Source organism: Vespula pensylvanica, chromosome 5 (genome assembly GCF_014466175.1).
Source record: "Vespula pensylvanica isolate Volc-1 chromosome 5, ASM1446617v1, whole genome shotgun sequence".
NCBI lineage: Eukaryota > Metazoa > Arthropoda > Insecta > Hymenoptera > Vespidae > Vespula > Vespula pensylvanica.
In genome coordinates, this window is record NC_057689.1 from 2,451,447 (window position 1) to 2,467,797 (window position 16,351).

General features: G+C 28.1%; 3 protein-coding genes across 7 annotated transcripts; 2 read left to right on the plus strand and 1 right to left on the minus strand.

Moving 5' to 3' along the window:
• Nucleotides 1–107: 107 nt before the first annotated feature.
• LOC122629126 (tyrosine--tRNA ligase, mitochondrial) lies at nt 108–1,898 on the minus strand. The gene is made up of 3 exons (XM_043812189.1): nt 1,646–1,898; nt 615–1,513; nt 108–537 (listed from the first exon to the last, which is right to left on the minus strand). The coding sequence occupies exons 1-3, from the start codon at nt 1,819–1,821 to the stop codon at nt 176–178; spliced, it is 1,437 nt and encodes a 478-aa protein (XP_043668124.1). The 5' UTR covers nt 1,822–1,898; the 3' UTR covers nt 108–175.
• Nucleotides 1,899–2,382: 484 nt separating this feature from the next.
• LOC122629125 (uncharacterized protein C2orf42) lies at nt 2,383–5,501 on the plus strand. 2 transcript variants are annotated; one of them, XM_043812187.1, is made up of 7 exons: nt 2,383–2,519; nt 2,739–3,130; nt 3,212–3,532; nt 3,621–3,840; nt 3,916–4,115; nt 4,213–5,131; nt 5,241–5,501. In XM_043812187.1, the coding sequence occupies exons 2-7, from the start codon at nt 2,744–2,746 to the stop codon at nt 5,408–5,410; spliced, it is 2,217 nt and encodes a 738-aa protein (XP_043668122.1). In that variant the 5' UTR covers nt 2,383–2,519; nt 2,739–2,743; the 3' UTR covers nt 5,411–5,501. The 2 variants fall into 2 exon arrangements, with proteins under 2 accessions (XP_043668122.1, XP_043668123.1); XM_043812188.1 differs by having other exon boundaries at nt 2,405–2,519; nt 2,742–3,130.
• Nucleotides 5,502–7,440: 1,939 nt separating this feature from the next.
• Nucleotides 7,441–10,014, plus strand: LOC122629129 (transcription factor BTF3 homolog 4). 4 transcript variants are annotated; one of them, XM_043812196.1, is made up of 4 exons: nt 7,441–7,711; nt 8,312–8,683; nt 8,773–8,911; nt 8,985–10,014. In XM_043812196.1, exons 1-3 carry the CDS (start codon nt 7,634–7,636, stop codon nt 8,881–8,883), a joined length of 561 nt encoding a protein of 186 aa, XP_043668131.1. In that variant the 5' UTR covers nt 7,441–7,633; the 3' UTR covers nt 8,884–8,911; nt 8,985–10,014. The 4 variants fall into 4 exon arrangements, with proteins under 4 accessions (XP_043668131.1, XP_043668128.1, XP_043668130.1 ...); XM_043812193.1 differs by having other exon boundaries at nt 9,004–10,014; XM_043812195.1 differs by having other exon boundaries at nt 8,773–8,899.
• The last annotated feature ends 6,337 nt before the right edge of the window (nt 10,015–16,351 follow it).

The following is a 16,351-nucleotide window of genomic DNA, read 5'->3' on the forward strand; positions in this document are numbered from 1 at the left end:
GACGTGATAAAGTGTTACTAGAGTAGAACTCGACCGGTAATGTAGAGCATTTAAATAATCTATTATATTTTGATGTTTTATAAAGGATTAATTAAAACAAAGTAATATTTATTGAAGATTCAATATATATCCTTATTTAAAGAAAAAAAAGAAGCTATACAAATTTAAGAATCAATTATATTGTTCCGTTGATCCATCGTACTATGTGATAAGATTTTTTACCAACCCTCAAAAGGGTCACATTATTCGATAATACATGAATACCAGGAACTAGAACTTCGTCCAAATTCGTAACTTTCGCATAATTTATATAAAACCCACCCGCTGATATAATTCTACGCGCATCGTGATCGCTTTTGAAGCATTTAACTTTTGTTACTAATTCGTATACCGTCAAGCCTTGTTCCCCTAATATATCAACAACGGTTGCTCCTTCAAACACATCGGCTATCTCATCAGCATTCATTTTAACTAAAGTATCGATCGATTTATTATATAACACCATTGAAGCTTCTTTAGCTGCCTTTAAGCCAAGTTCTGAAAAAAGATTTTTATGTTTTTCTTCTCTGGTAATAAAAATGATTTATTAAATATTTTTGTTAAATTAAAACTACCTCCGTGAACAAGAAGAGTAACTTCCTCTGCTAAAATTTTTTGGGCTATTCTATCCTCTGGTTGTTTCAAGTGCTCTTTTACAATGTCGTTTATTTGAGAAAGGGGTAGGAAGGTAAAGAGTTTTAACAGATTTTCAACATCGTCGTCTTTGGTTCTAACGAAGAACTGATAAAGTTGGAAACTGGAAGACTTCGAAGGAGATAACCAAACCGCGTTGCCGGTAGATTTTCCAAATTTTTTACCACCTTCTGCCGTTATAAGCGGCAATGTTAAACCATAAACTGTCTCGTTTGTGGCTTTTGTAATCAAATCGTATCCGGACATAATATTACCCATTTGATCGCTTCCACCAATTTGAAATAGACACTTATATTTATTTGCTAAATGAAACCAATCGTACGCTTGAAAAACTTGATACGTAAACTCTGTAAAACTCATTCCTGTTTCCGAATTTAAACGTGACTGAACGGACGTTCGTCCTAACATTGTACCTAACCTAAAGTACTTTCCAACTTTTCTTACAAACTGAATAACATTAACATTTTTATACCAATCAAGATTATTTAAAACCATTAATGGCTTTAATGAATTCGTATTACCGTGCCAAAAATACTGTTTGTGATTACTAAATATATTTTCTATATCTTCTTTAATAGATTCCAAATTGCTTTTTAAAAGAACTTCTTCCATTTCGATTCTTTCAGATTTTCTGTGACTAGGATCACCTATTAATCCAGTTGCTCCACCTAATACAGCTATGACTTGATGTCCGGCTCGTTGCCAATGTAAAAGATTCATTAATATTAACAAATTTCCTATATGTAAACTGCTGGCTGTTGGGTCGAATCCAGCGTAAACACATTGCGATGATTTAATTAACAGATCTGTTATTTCTTTGCTATAGAAAGAAAAACAACGATTATATATATATATATATATATATATATATATATATTTTTTTTAATAATGGTATAATGAATTTATATGTATGACACACACAGTATGATACATACAGGTTAATAACACTTACGTACAATTATTGGGAAAAATATCCTCGTACATACCCCTTTCTTTGAGGTTTAATACATTTTTATGTATCTTGTTTTTTTCTCTTTCTCTATGTATATAATTTTTATTAGAACTATGCTTTCTATGATAAACTTGTTGAAAAACTGTTCGTACACTCAATAAACGTTTTATATGCATTATAATATTTTTTAATTAAAATCTATACTCCGTATCAATCCCAATTAATTAAATTATTTTTCTTTCTTCAAAAAAAAAAAAAAAAAAAAAATTTCTATTCATATATATATATTTTATAAAAAGTTATTTTTCTATCGTGAAAAATCTCACGCAAGCAAGTTGGACGATGCACGACGACTACCGCTTACATTCGTTTTGGCACGAAAGAGGTTAGGAGCGGCATTGATTATAAATTTTATAAGAGGACGAACTCGTTTGTTCGATTTTCATAAATAATACTTTCTTCTTTGACTCTTTACAATTTTAATTTGATTATTAATAAAATGTTTAAATTAAAGAGATCTTCTCTTAATATTTTTCATAACAATTTGTATTTAAACAATAAACATATTTCGCGCTGTACGAGTTACAAAATGATACTATTGGTTGTTTACAGGATTTAATTCTCTCTCATTGGTCAATATACGATACGAAATGACGGATTCTCAATGAAAATTTCTATACGAATGATACCGATCTAAGTGTATTTCTAATATATATATATATGTATATACATATATATATATATATAATCAAATGAGTTATTTATTTACTAGTTGAAATCAACTTTTTTCAAGTATAATCATCGACCGAGAGGCAGATCTTTTCATTGCCTTATCGTCATCGTCGTAATATATTTGAATTTGATAGATAACAAGGTATAAACATAATCTTGTTAATAGCTTGTCAGTGAATGAATGAATATATAATTTTATGTAAGAATCGAATGTTACAAAAATGGAGCAATAATAGAATAGAGTATTCATTAATGCTTGATTCACACATAAATATTATTTTTAAATGAAGCATTAATGTATACATTATTTTTATATGTAAATAATATTGACTTGATATTAAATTACGTTTAATATTTTCAGTAGCTATGTCCAATGAGGAGCGGCTTCGAAAGCTATTATCTGATTTAGGAAAAGCAACTTTACGTGGTGTTAGAAAGTGCCCAAAATGTGGAACTTATAATGGATCTCGCGGATTGTGTTGTAAAAATAAATATTGTGATGCGGTATTTAAAGAACCAGGAGAGAAACGAAAATTATCCACAGAAGCTTGTAAACTAATAACTGGTTCGTCTGCGCAAGTGTTCTCTGTTCGAGTGAGAGACAAAGGTCCGGATTATCGAGGTTTTGTACAATTGCCTTTAATAAATGCAACAATTTCTAATGGAATTACAACATTAATTTCACAAACAACTGCTTTATGTTTTGTGGATTCTTGCGAGAGGAATTTTGATACCAGTGTTCTTAAATGTCACGTAAGTTAATAAATATTCTATGATATTTTCAATTTATGTAATGGAATTTATACGACTTATAATAATAAGTTGTAATTTTAGGAGAAAGATACGTCCGATTTGTCCGTATCGTGTCAACATATTCAGGCTGCATTAAGATGTTACGCAGAAGCTCAACCGCTGACTCTAAGAAATTCTATTTTGTCATCTTTAAACGTAAATAATGAAATAAAACAAGAAATTTGGTTATTAGCAACAGAAACTTCAGGTCCATTGGTACAAAGAGTTTCTAAACATATAATGGCTGTAAAATGTAAAGCTTCGCCGAAATATCCTTTAGGATATCTTCATTTTTCTTTTTTCATTACCAAATTGAAAGATAGAGTAGAACATCGTCATTTCTGCAGTTGTGCTGTATTTAAGGTAAATTGATAGAAGAAATATCTTTTAAACTTTACAAAGTTAAATATTTATGAAAATTATAATGTTCTATATAAACTATTATGTACAGGGTATGGCAAGATCGATTGAAGATAAATTAGAAACAATGTATTTGTTGCGAGCAAAGCGCTGTGTACATTTTTATGCGTGTATATGTGCCTTTGCTAGTGATCCTAAATTGTCAGAAGAATTTAGTTATTATATAAACTTAGATCACCATGATTTCAGTATACCAAAGCCACCAGTATCAATTTTACAAAATAACGAACAAGATAAAATTGTTGGAATAGGTAATATATATTTTCTATGGAAGGGTACTTTTCTATCACAAAAGATATCTAATTTTTTATTATAACAAATGTTAGATCTAGATACTTTAAACACAGATGATGCACATCTGTTGATTTTTCGTGATGACACTTTAACTGTGCAAAGTTTAGATGGAAATAGACTTGACTTAGATTCAATGAACCTGGATTCAACAATCTTACCTAATAGCATTGTTGAAAATATTGAAGTGGAATGTGATCGTAATTTGTTAGAAGATAATAATATCATTTCTCAGGTATCACACAAATGTTCTATGTTATTTCTGAATAGCCAATGAATATTTGAAAGTATTATTAAAATAATATTCTAACTATATCATTATTATTTTCCAGGTTCATAATTTGGAAGTTATTGATCAGAATGGTGTACCATTTAATGGAAATACAATGAAAATATTGGATGAACAAACTGAGATCGATACAAAGTACAATGTATTAAATAGTCAATATATTTTAAATGATAATAATATAAAAATATTAAATACTGGAACTTTAAAAGTCATTGATACAAATACAGTATTAGATGTAAACAATATAAAATTAATAGATACTAATGCAGTAATAAATGGTAGTGAGATTAAGATGATAGAAAAGAATGGTTTAATTCAATATGATAATGGAAGTATGTCTAATTCTGAAACTGGGACTACGCAACCTACCGTTTCCATAAAGAGAAAAAGAGATGACAAAAACATGAATAAATTAAATGCTACAGGTCTAAATAATTTAAGTTCCATTGAACCCAGAAAATCAAAGGCTAAACCGACTATTATAAAGAGATATCAAAATTCATACGAAGATTTGGACGAAGCTAACACAAGCCTACCCTTTATAAAATGGTTAGCATCGATTACAGAGAGAATAAATCAAACAATGCATTTTCAGTTTGATGGGAAACCTGACCCTTTGGTATTTCATGTACCACAAATATTTTTCGATTGTTTACGGGAGAGAATATCTTGTGGTGGTAAGAAAAAACGTTTACCTAATTCAACAACAGCCTTCGTCAGAAAAGATGGAGTACCATTGGGCACCTTTACTAAATATACATGGCAAATTACAAATATATTGCACGTGAAGAGTATTTTTGAAACGCCTCTTATACCTTTAGAAATCACACGAAGTTTTATACAAAATGCAGATGGAACATACGAATTGTATAAACGAAAGGAAACTGATATCGATCGGTATAAAAAAACAAACAATAGTGCATTGATCAAACCACTGGAATTGAAAACTTATCTGAAAGTTGGTAAGGACTTTTTCGATAAAAAATTATTTCTCCATTATATAGACTGACGCAAATAATTTTAATAATTTTTTGTTAATGAAATTTAGTTTTCCAAATAATTTTTTTTTAGGTAATACTTCTCCTAATCAAGTAGAGCCAACGCCGTTCTTAATAGAATGGATACCGGATATTCTACCAATATCGAAAATTGGCGAATTGAGAATTCGATTCGAATTTGGACACGTTAAAAATGAACCTAGCCAAAGATGGAGAAAAATAGCATTATCGAAAAATTATTGAATAAAAAAAAAGTTAATGTCTATATAAGTTAAGTATTTATTTTAAAGTATTGTATCGTTATTTCTTTATTACTGCAAAATTTTAAGTGTTTTAGAAAAAAAAAAAAAAAAAAAAAAAAAAAACAACAGAAGAAAAGGAAAAGAAAAATTCAACAATGTTTTACGTTGCATACTCGTGTATATATTTAAATCGGCCATTGATTGTATGCAAAATGATTTTACGTTATATATTATAAATTAATTTAATTGTACTTTAACCCTTTCAGTACATAAATTCTCTAATGGCGAATATATCAAAACGTATAACTAACTTTATATATTTCTATGATGTGTGTAGATCGTGTATTTTAACCATATCAATATATTCCAATTTAAATTGAATTATAATATATTTAACAAACACTGAATGTAATTTTGATGTAATACTTAAAGGGTTAAATAATGAAAATTTAATATTGTATATGTATATACATATATATGCTTTGAAAAACAATTTAAATACGCTAGGGAGTATATTCTATAAAGTACTGAAAACATATATAAGTATCGCTATTTCTGTTTGAAACTCTAATATAGTTGGAGTTGAAATTATTAAATGCAAAGACTGATCTAATTTACTCTGTTTTTAAAGATGGGTACAAAGTACGTTCCTAATGGGCAATTATTTGCGAATAAACTTTTAAGGAATCATTTAGAGCTCGTTTAATGATAATTAGATTAATTGAAATCTTGTTTGAACAAACAAATTGTATATTTTAAATTTTCCTATTTTTTATTTATTTATTAGAACGAGTACCACCGAGATGAATCGACGTAAAAAGAAAGAAAAAAAAAAAAATTCGAATTGTTTTTATTATAAAACGACGAATGTATTATTCAACATATACGATGTAATATATTGTGTGCGTATATATATATATGTGTGTGTATGTATGTTATATGTATGTATGATATATGTATATATATATGTATGTATGTATATATATATATATATATGTATATATATACATATATATATATGACATATCTTAGATCAGAAATGCTAAATAATATATTATTTAATAAATACGTATTCTATAATATTGTATATTCGTTTGATAATTTTTCTGCGACCATGTTCACCAATCTACTTTTTAAGAAATTATACAACATGATTACATTACGTAATACATGAAAGAAATAAAGATTACATATTCATGTCATAACGATTAAAATGTTTTTTCATGGGTTTCAGAAGGACGAACGGTAAAACGTAAAAAAGTATCTATCGAATCTCAAGGTTAAACCGAATATAAATATCACGATCGTGATTGTCATTAAAAATTTCAAATCTCCGATTTGACTTTACTAGGAAAAAAAAAAAAATTTATATACGACAAAAGAGAAAGAGAAAGAGAAAAAAAGAAAGAGAGAGAGAGAGAAAATAAAAAAATAAGACAAAATGATCTCTTCCTTGTAATGTTACATCTTTTCGAAAAAGAAAGAAAAAAAAAAGAAAAAAAAAAGAAGAACCTCTATATCATTCTCATATAGATATTTAAAAAATAATAAATTAAATCGACCTATTGTTGATAGCGTCGAAAATAAATCATTCGATCTCGTATCTGATAGATCCTGGTCCTATAAGGATCCCATGAAAATTTTTTCTCTAGTCATAGCACACGATGTTACGCGATGATCTTTCTTTCTTTCTTTTTCTCTTCCCCTCTCTCTCTCTCTCTCACTCACTCAATTACTCTCTCTCTCTCTCTCTCTCTCTCTCTCTCTCTCTCTCTCTCTCTCTCCCTCCATGAACAACAACGTGAATCAAAGGTACTGTTGTAAGAAATTTCGATAGAATAAAATTAATCTCTTTTTATTAACGTATTTCCTCTGAAATAATATAAGACTACTTATAAAATGATATTGAAGATAAATGTCCATATGAAAAATGATGAAAATTTTACGGGCGATTAATTTTATTAGAGTTTAGATTCAACCGGAAACGTCGAATATGTACGGAAGCTGTCTCTGACGTAGGAGAGCTAGAGAAGCGTACACTTCCATTTTCTCGATCCACTCGGCGAACAGAGAGCACGTGTTTGTTCGCCGGCAGTTTTGTCTCCTTCGAAAGACTCGATTTTTTTTATCTTTTCGAAATCTCACCGTTGTTTACGCGATTATCGCGTATCGTGTATAATATTCGAATCAATCGTTTAGTTCCTTTCCACAAAATAATATCAACATGAATCCGGAGAAGTTGAAGAAGCTTCAAGCCCAAGTACGAATCGGCGGTAAGGGAACACCCCGACGCAAGAAGAAGGTACATCAACCTCTTTTTTTTTTTTTTTTCCTTTCCTTTCACATTATTTTCGTTCAATCGTATTAACTTTCGTTCTTCTTCGACCTCGTTAATTCTAATTTTACTTCTTCCTTTTTCGTTTATCTTTTCTTTTTTCTTTTTTTTTTTCATTTCTCTTTCCTGTTTTCTTTCTTTCTTTTTTTTTCTTTTTTTCTTTTTCTTTTTCTTTTTTTTTTTTTTTTTTTAATAATAATATAGTCCTACGTAATTTTTATCAAAGAAAATATCGTCAGTCGAATACGTTTATCCGGGATATTTTGTTTGAGACATATCCCTTTTAATTATTTGTCAATAATTCTTCTATGTTATTGATATTATTTACGTATCTTTTTTGATTTCTTTCTATCGTTTTACATTTGTTGATTGTTGATTAGTTACGTTGATTTATTAATTGGCTACCACGAGAGAAAGCATGGAACATTTTCATTAACCTAACGTATAGATATTTCTTTTGACTTTTATTCCTATTGACAATGATCTATTTATCAGTTCATTTATTTTCTTTAACTCGGAACTTGAGTGTTGTTTTGTGTAAACTATAAAATCTATGGGATTTTGCAGGTAGTACATGCCACCGCTGCGACAGATGACAAAAAATTACAGAGTTGTCTGAAAAAGTTATCTGTTAACACTATTCCTGGTATAGAGGAAGTTAACATGATTAAGGACGACGGCACTGTCGTTCATTTTAATAATCCAAAAGCCCAAGCCAGCTTATCGGCTAACACATTCGCGATTACTGGCCATGGGGAAAATAAACAAATAACCGAAATGTTGCCTGGTATATTGAGTCAACTAGGTCCAGAAGGTCTAACACAACTAAAACGGTTAGCGAGTACAGTGGCGGGTAGTGCAGTCGGTAAAGCTACGCTAGAAGAAGACGATGAAGTTCCCGACTTAGTCGAGAACTTTGATGAAGCTAGCAAAGAAGAGGTAAATGCTACATACAATTCTATCGTTCTTATAAATAAACATAACAATTTTCTTTCGTCGTCTAATAAATATATCGTGTTTATTTTTAGGTTGCACCAAAAAAAGAAGTCGAGGAGAACGATAAAGTCTCCGGTGACAAAAAAGAAATCATCACAATCGACGAAAAGAAAGAGGCACCATTAGCTACGCCCGAAGCTTAAAGATTTTATTGTCGAGGTAAAGCCCTAGGTATATAGATATATTGATATATAGATATTAAGTAAATCTTTCGCGAAGAAATACAAGTACTGTTGTTCATTAGATTTCCTTATTTTCTATAGATGTTTCCCAGGACAGACTGTTGTAATTAAAAGTCAAGAAATGCAAAGTTGCATAAGCAACGAGTAAACGAAATATAACTATACACACGTTATAAATACTTGACATACACTATAATACTGCTATATGAGTAACAGTTGACAAGAAATAAAAGAGGCTGTTACAGAAATTAAATATTTCTACGAAAGATGTGTTTCTTATTTTATTGCATCTGTTAAACGCAAACTTTGTTTTGAATCAGCCAAGGAAAAACATTATTATTCCCGAATTAAAAAAAAAAAAAAAAAGCGGGAATATATATATATTTATATATATATATATATGTTCCATATGTTTAAACAAAAATCACATTCTATAACAATGTTGTGAACGTTTATCTCAGTTGCTCAAGTGTATGTAAAGATTAATACAAAATAATGAATTTATATAATATGGCTATATATCATATCGACGCCTTGAAACAAAGAGCAATGACTTTTTAAAGAAGAGCATTGTTTTATTAGCTTTAATTTTTCATTTCAACAAACTTTATACAAGCTGGGACTTCAAATTAATAGCGGGAAAAAAGAAAAAAGAGAAAAGGAAAATACAAAGTTACACTCGAGAAGCAGAGGATAAGGTTCATCTATCTGTAATAATGTTATTTAACGAAGGAAAGTTTATATAGATTATAGATGGAAGCAAAAGTAGGTGGAAAATATTGAAACACTTCTATTTTAATCAATAAAGTTAATAACGATGGCTACTAACTGGTTACTACGAAGTGGTACCAAACTTGCAATAGCTTTCCAGCACAGAGATAGAGAAAGAAAAGGGGTGTAATATTTTGTAATGTAATCTATGGAATAAATTCTTTTGCTGGAAGTGCGGTTTTCTACTTAAAAATAAAAAACGAAGAAAAAAAAAAGAGAAACAAAAAAGAACAAATTTCATGCGTTCCGTCACACTGTATACAATAATCTTATTGTCTCGATATTTATATTTTCATTGGTAGAATAAACTTGTATCAAATATGTAGTACGCAAATATAACTAATAAGAGCTATGTGTATATATATATATATACATACATACATCATATATATATATATATATATATACATATATATATATAATCTACCTAATAGAACTTTATATATCTGAAACATGATTCACATCAAACAAAGTCGAATGTTTTGATTGTGATAAGAAAAAAAAAAAAAAAGAAAAAAATTTACACGAAAAAAACTAACGATCTTTTTATAATTGCATAATAACACTTATGCATAATAGCACTAAACATTCTGCTTGGTCCAATTTACTTTACATTTTTCAACTTTACCTAACGAATCTCTTTAAACCAAAAAAAAAAACAAAAAAATATTCAAAATTCTCATGGAAACGAGAAGAATTTAACACTTAATTGAGTTAATTATTTTGTGTGTTGAGTGTATTAATTTTCAATTACATGTAATTTATATTATGAAACAATCTAGTAACTTTATACTTTGCAATGTCCTTGAACTTGGTTTATATATAAATTAATATCTAGGTAAATTTATGAAAAGTGAGGGAAGAAAAGTGATAAAAAGAAATAGAGAAAACTCATTAGAAACATTAGTTCGCAATTAACTTAAACTTTGTTGCTATCTCTCCTTTTCTATTAATTGTTTATTATTTACGCTTAAAAAAAAAAAAGATATAAAAGTTTTGGATATTAGATAAAAGCGATTTAAATTTTACAACTACGAGGACATTACAACGTATTTCTTTGCGCAACCTTTTCTTTTCTAAAAAACTAAATTCTATACACTCTATCGGAAAATAACTTATACTTAATAAACTAAACAACTTTTTATCTAGGATGATAATCATAAATCATTGTGATTTCGTTTTCTCAAAAGAATTCGAGTAATATTTCATTATTATCTTTGGCCTGTTAACTTTTTAAAAACTCTCTATTCAAACTCGAAGAATCATTTTTCATTTTAATATATTTTTATTTTCTATTTTTATTTTATTTTATTTTATTTTATTTTATTTTATTTTATTTTATTTTATTTTATTTTATTTTATTTATTAAATTTATTTATCTTTCTTTTTTCGAGGTTATTATATACGACGATATTTAATAATAATATTCATTGCTGGATCATTTGTAGATCATTGGATAAGATCTCATGCATAAATAATATATATATATATATATATATATATATATATATATAAGAAGATGATTGCGAAATCGATTTTTACAGAAATGGTGAATAAATAAATAAATAATAATAAAGAAACAATATAAAATGGCGATCGTGGGATCTCGACATTGTTCTAACAAAATGTCAACAGTCAAGGTAATCGTGGAAGTCTCGTAGTCATCGACTATGCTATTTATTACTTTGAAAATTTTTTCACGATGTACGTATATGTATATATATACACATATATATACATATATGTATATGTATAGAGAGAGAGAGAGAGAGAGAGAGACACACTTGATAGACATATTAATACGTTTCCTCCTCATTTCTTATTTTTCTTTGGTTTACCACCACCATTTTGTTTGTCGACATTCGACTAATAGTTTAATCGATAAATCGAAAAGAAATCAATCGATTTCACATTATTTAAAACGAAAGTTACATTTTGTATTTCAATAATTATTTTTCATAATTTATATTTGTCTTTCATTTATAAATAATCAGTTAAAAAAATAATAATCGATAATCAGCCGTTCGTATTTATAATGCGAATCGATTTCACATTATTCCAATCAAAGAGATTTACCTCCGTTTAAAAATTATTTTTCAATTTACCTTTATCCTTTCCTTCTTTTAATATGAATAATAATTCAAAATGATTAAATAATAATTTAAATAATAAACGATTAATCGTTCGTATTATAATGTCCATTTAAATGGAAGAGAGATAATACGTTATTATTCTAAAAATTATTTATCAATTTATATTTATCCCTTGTATACTCTATGAATAATAATTCGAAACAATTAAATGATAATATTTAAATAATCGACAGGTCGATCGAAAATAATTACGGTACGCAGTTCGGATCTAAAACGTCGAAAGTAACTTTCTTTTTTTCTTTCTCTCTTTTTCTTTTTTTTTTTCTTCTTCTGCATTTACATTAATTTAGTCAAAAGTTTTCTAATGTTCTTACCAGCCGAGATAGTTGCTATCATTTCAATGAAGAAATTACAACGAGCTTTCAAAGTTCTTAACTAAAACTATGTTCCAAATAGACGAAGAAAACTTTTAGACATACAATATAACAAACTTTTGAACGAAGATGGAGAACATGGAGATTCAAAGTTTTGTTGTTAAAAAAGTTTAGTATATATATATATATATATATATATATATATATATATATATATATATATATATAACTTTTCTCATATACCTATCGTTGTCTATCCCTTTATATATGCTTCATTCATAAAATCGTAATTAATAAATTAATTATACGATTTATACGATCAATAATTTAAAAAGTTTGGTAGTCTTATTTGATATCCCTCTTTCGATTAATAAAACTCAAATATAATAATCCACAGGAATAATTCATTTCTATTTATTAAATTTGGCAACTGTCTTTTCGACTTTGCTCTTTCATCTTTGAGTTTATTCGAGAACGACTTCTAACTACTTTAAAGTTCTTTTAACTTCGTAATACCAATTATCGAATTTTCTTGTCGCATTTATTTGTTCATTACCTATCCTCTTAATTTAATATGTATCGTTGAAAAGAAGTGATGCAATAAGAATAAATAATAATAAATAAAAATAATTAAAATTCTTAGTAAAAATTTATATCTATAATTAACGTCTGACGATTTCGATTAGTAAAACTCGAATGTAATAATCCAGCAGTAATTCACTTTCGTTTATTATGAGTTTAGCAACTGTCTTTTCGACTTTACTCTTTCATCTTCGTCTATTAGAGAACGACTTCCAACTACTTACCTTAAAGTTCTTTAACTTTCTAATACCAATTATCGAATTTTCTTGTCACATTTCATTTGCCATTACTGTCTTCTCATTTTATATTTATCGTCAAATATAAGTGAATAAATAGATAAATAAAAAATTTTTTCTAGAAAATTTCGTACTCGATGGTAAATGTATTTTAATGTTAATTAAAAGTTGAAGGTAAAAATAAATAGAAAGAAATAGAAATAAAATTTTTTCCCAATATAAGTTTGACTCGGACTCGACGGGCTTAACGTCCCGTTGTTGTTAATTAACGCGTGAAATTTTTACGTACGTAATGAAGATGTAAAGAAAAAAAACAAAAAAAAAAAAAAAGAGAGAAAAATAAAATAAAACAAGAAATCTTCTTTCGAATTTTCTCAAATCCGAACAAAATAGATATAATTCCTTGGAATTATTTCATTTCGACCAATAAAATTCTTAATCCGGGCGAGAGCAAAATGACTTTCATCGTTGCACGTTAAATTAATTAAACGGTGAGTCCTTTTAGTGGCTGAACTCGAAATAAAATCTTACGCTTTTAATCCGGTCAACTAATTAACTTCGTTCTCTTCTCCTTTTTTATCTCGCACGATTTTTAATCGTACCGTCTCCCTTCTCTCTCTCTCTCTCTCTCTCTCTCTCTCTCTTCCTCTCTTTTTCCTTTTTTCGAACTTGGATAATTCAATTTATTCGAACATCGACGACGACGTGTCTATCAGCAAGTATTAATATATTCATGAGAATAAATAATCGACGAAATACAAATATATATATATATATATATATATATATATATATATATTCTAAAATCGAACGAACGAGCTATGATTAATTATGATAATAATTCTTATTTAATTATAAATCGTAATTATAGATCCTTAATGAAACGAAGGATTAACGTGCAAAAAATAACGTTCTAACGATTATTCTAGAAGCGCTTATATATATATAAAAAAAAAAGTAAGAAAAAAAAATTCAATCTTCTTATAACAAACCAAGCTAATGAAAATTATTAAAAATTGCATAAAATCGATAGAAATGATAAATCATATACGTCGTACGTAAGTACGTGTTTATAGACACCAACAAATCACTCTTTGTGTTTGTATCCCTTATAATTTATGTATGAAGAAAATAATCGATCTAATATAATAAATACCTATGTACATAAAATTGATCGAACGCGAGAGCTATGAGGGTTATCATTACGATCTTGTTAATTATAAATCGGATATATAAATCGAATTAAACAAGATGTCCTCTAGACAATAATAATCTTTACGAAATAATAAAACGTATTTTTCTCTGTTTATCTATTTGTCGATAATAACGAAAGCTTACGATGTAAATATGCGTACTTAAATATACGTCGCCATTAACGATTTCAATCACGTTTAATAATAAAGAAAGAAAGAAAGAAAGGAAGTTGAAAAAAAAAAAACTTCGACGAATCGTTACTTTTATAAACGTTAAATCAACGATATTATATTAGATATATCTTATATCTATCTATTCGTAGATCCAAGTAAAATCATGGTTGCGGTATTCTTTCGTTGACGAAAATCGATCATTCTTGAACGGACGTAAAACGTGTCCTTTTATTTAAACTTTATCCAAAATTCATTTTAAACGAATAAGATAATATAATTAAACAAAATTAATTGTCTTTTGCGAAACTTAATCTTCTTGAAATTTCGACGAGTAACAAAAGATATATGCGTATATATACACACAAACATACATACATACGTACATACATTCATACATACATACATACATATATATTATATTATATTATATACACACACATACGTATATACGTATAAAGATACTTACCGGAGAGATGCAAGCAAGTCAAGCTAGGATGAGAGTCGAGCGATAACTGAACGTGCCTCGTTATTGTTGACCTACCTCTATTGTTTACACTCGTAGTACTTACGAACTCGTGAAAGATACTATTACCACCACCACAATTACTACTACTATTACTAGGATTCCTATTACGACGTTTCATATATGTTTACGTTTTTTTTACATCACGTTAAGATTCCACGTCGAATCGATAAAGAAAAATATTCCGTAATAAGTAATACATACGTATCCATCTATCTATCTATCTATCTATCTATCTATCTATCTATCTATCTATCTATCTATCTATATATCCATCTATATAAAATATCTTTTTAATTTCATTCTTTTTCCAATCGCGAAATTTATTTACCTGTGTTACGAACGTCTTTCAAAAAACGTAACATATTCTCAAATTAAATTATAAGCGATAAAACAACAGAAATATATAATTTCGATGGAACGCTAGTATATAATTTTCTTTTTGTTTATTTTCTTCCTTTCGTTGAAATAAAACAACGCAGGAGGAGTAACGTGAAATTCGTGATGAAATTCATGAGATGAAAGGATAACCAAAGAGGGAGAATCTATATATCGTCGTCAAATAAATTTTTCTACGATAAGGAAAATCCAAAGGAAAGCATGGAATAACGTAAGCAGCAAATTCGATAGAAAGAGTCAAGATATTTTTCGGCAGAGATATCCTTCGAAGAAGAAAGGTCCCTCTCGATCTTGCTATTGCGGTATTGGAGGATTTCAGAAGGATCGTTTTTTATTGGAAAAGATAGAGATAGACAGATAGATAAAAAGAAAGAGAGAGAGAGAGAGAGAGAGAGAGAGAGAGAAATAAATAAAGAAATAGAGATAGAGATAGAGAGATAAGACTATAAAACAGGGTCGGCAAGTAAAATATCCCGTTGTAATATATTTACATACATATATTTATGTAATTTTATCGGGTATTTTACTTTCAACATCTTTCATCTATCTATTTTAATTATGCGACAATTCATTTACATATTTTACATGATCTATTCAATAACCTAACGTTTTACATATAAATGAGTTTTGTTCCATTTTCTTTTCTTTCTTTCTTTCTTTCTTTCTTTCTTTCTCTTTTTTTTTTCCTTTCTTTTTCTTTTTTTTCTTTTTCTTTCTTTTACCAGATAAATAACCCAAAACCCCTGCGAGGGCGAGGAATATATAAGAAAGGGTTCATCATTGTAATATATATTAAGAAACGAGAGAAAAAGGAATGTATTTATTTATTTAAAACTAACACCGTTTAAAATTATTCCTTCGATGATCATATGATATTTATTATTTTCAAATACTTTTATTTTAGTCAGATCGATCGTATCTTCTCTTTATCTTTCTCTCTCTTTCTCTCTTTTATTTTTTTTTATTTTTATATCTATCTCTTTCTCTCCCTCTCTCTCTCGTATCTTCATCGATCTATTTGTAATAATTAACTTATAGCACATCATATATATATATATATATATATATATATATATATATATAT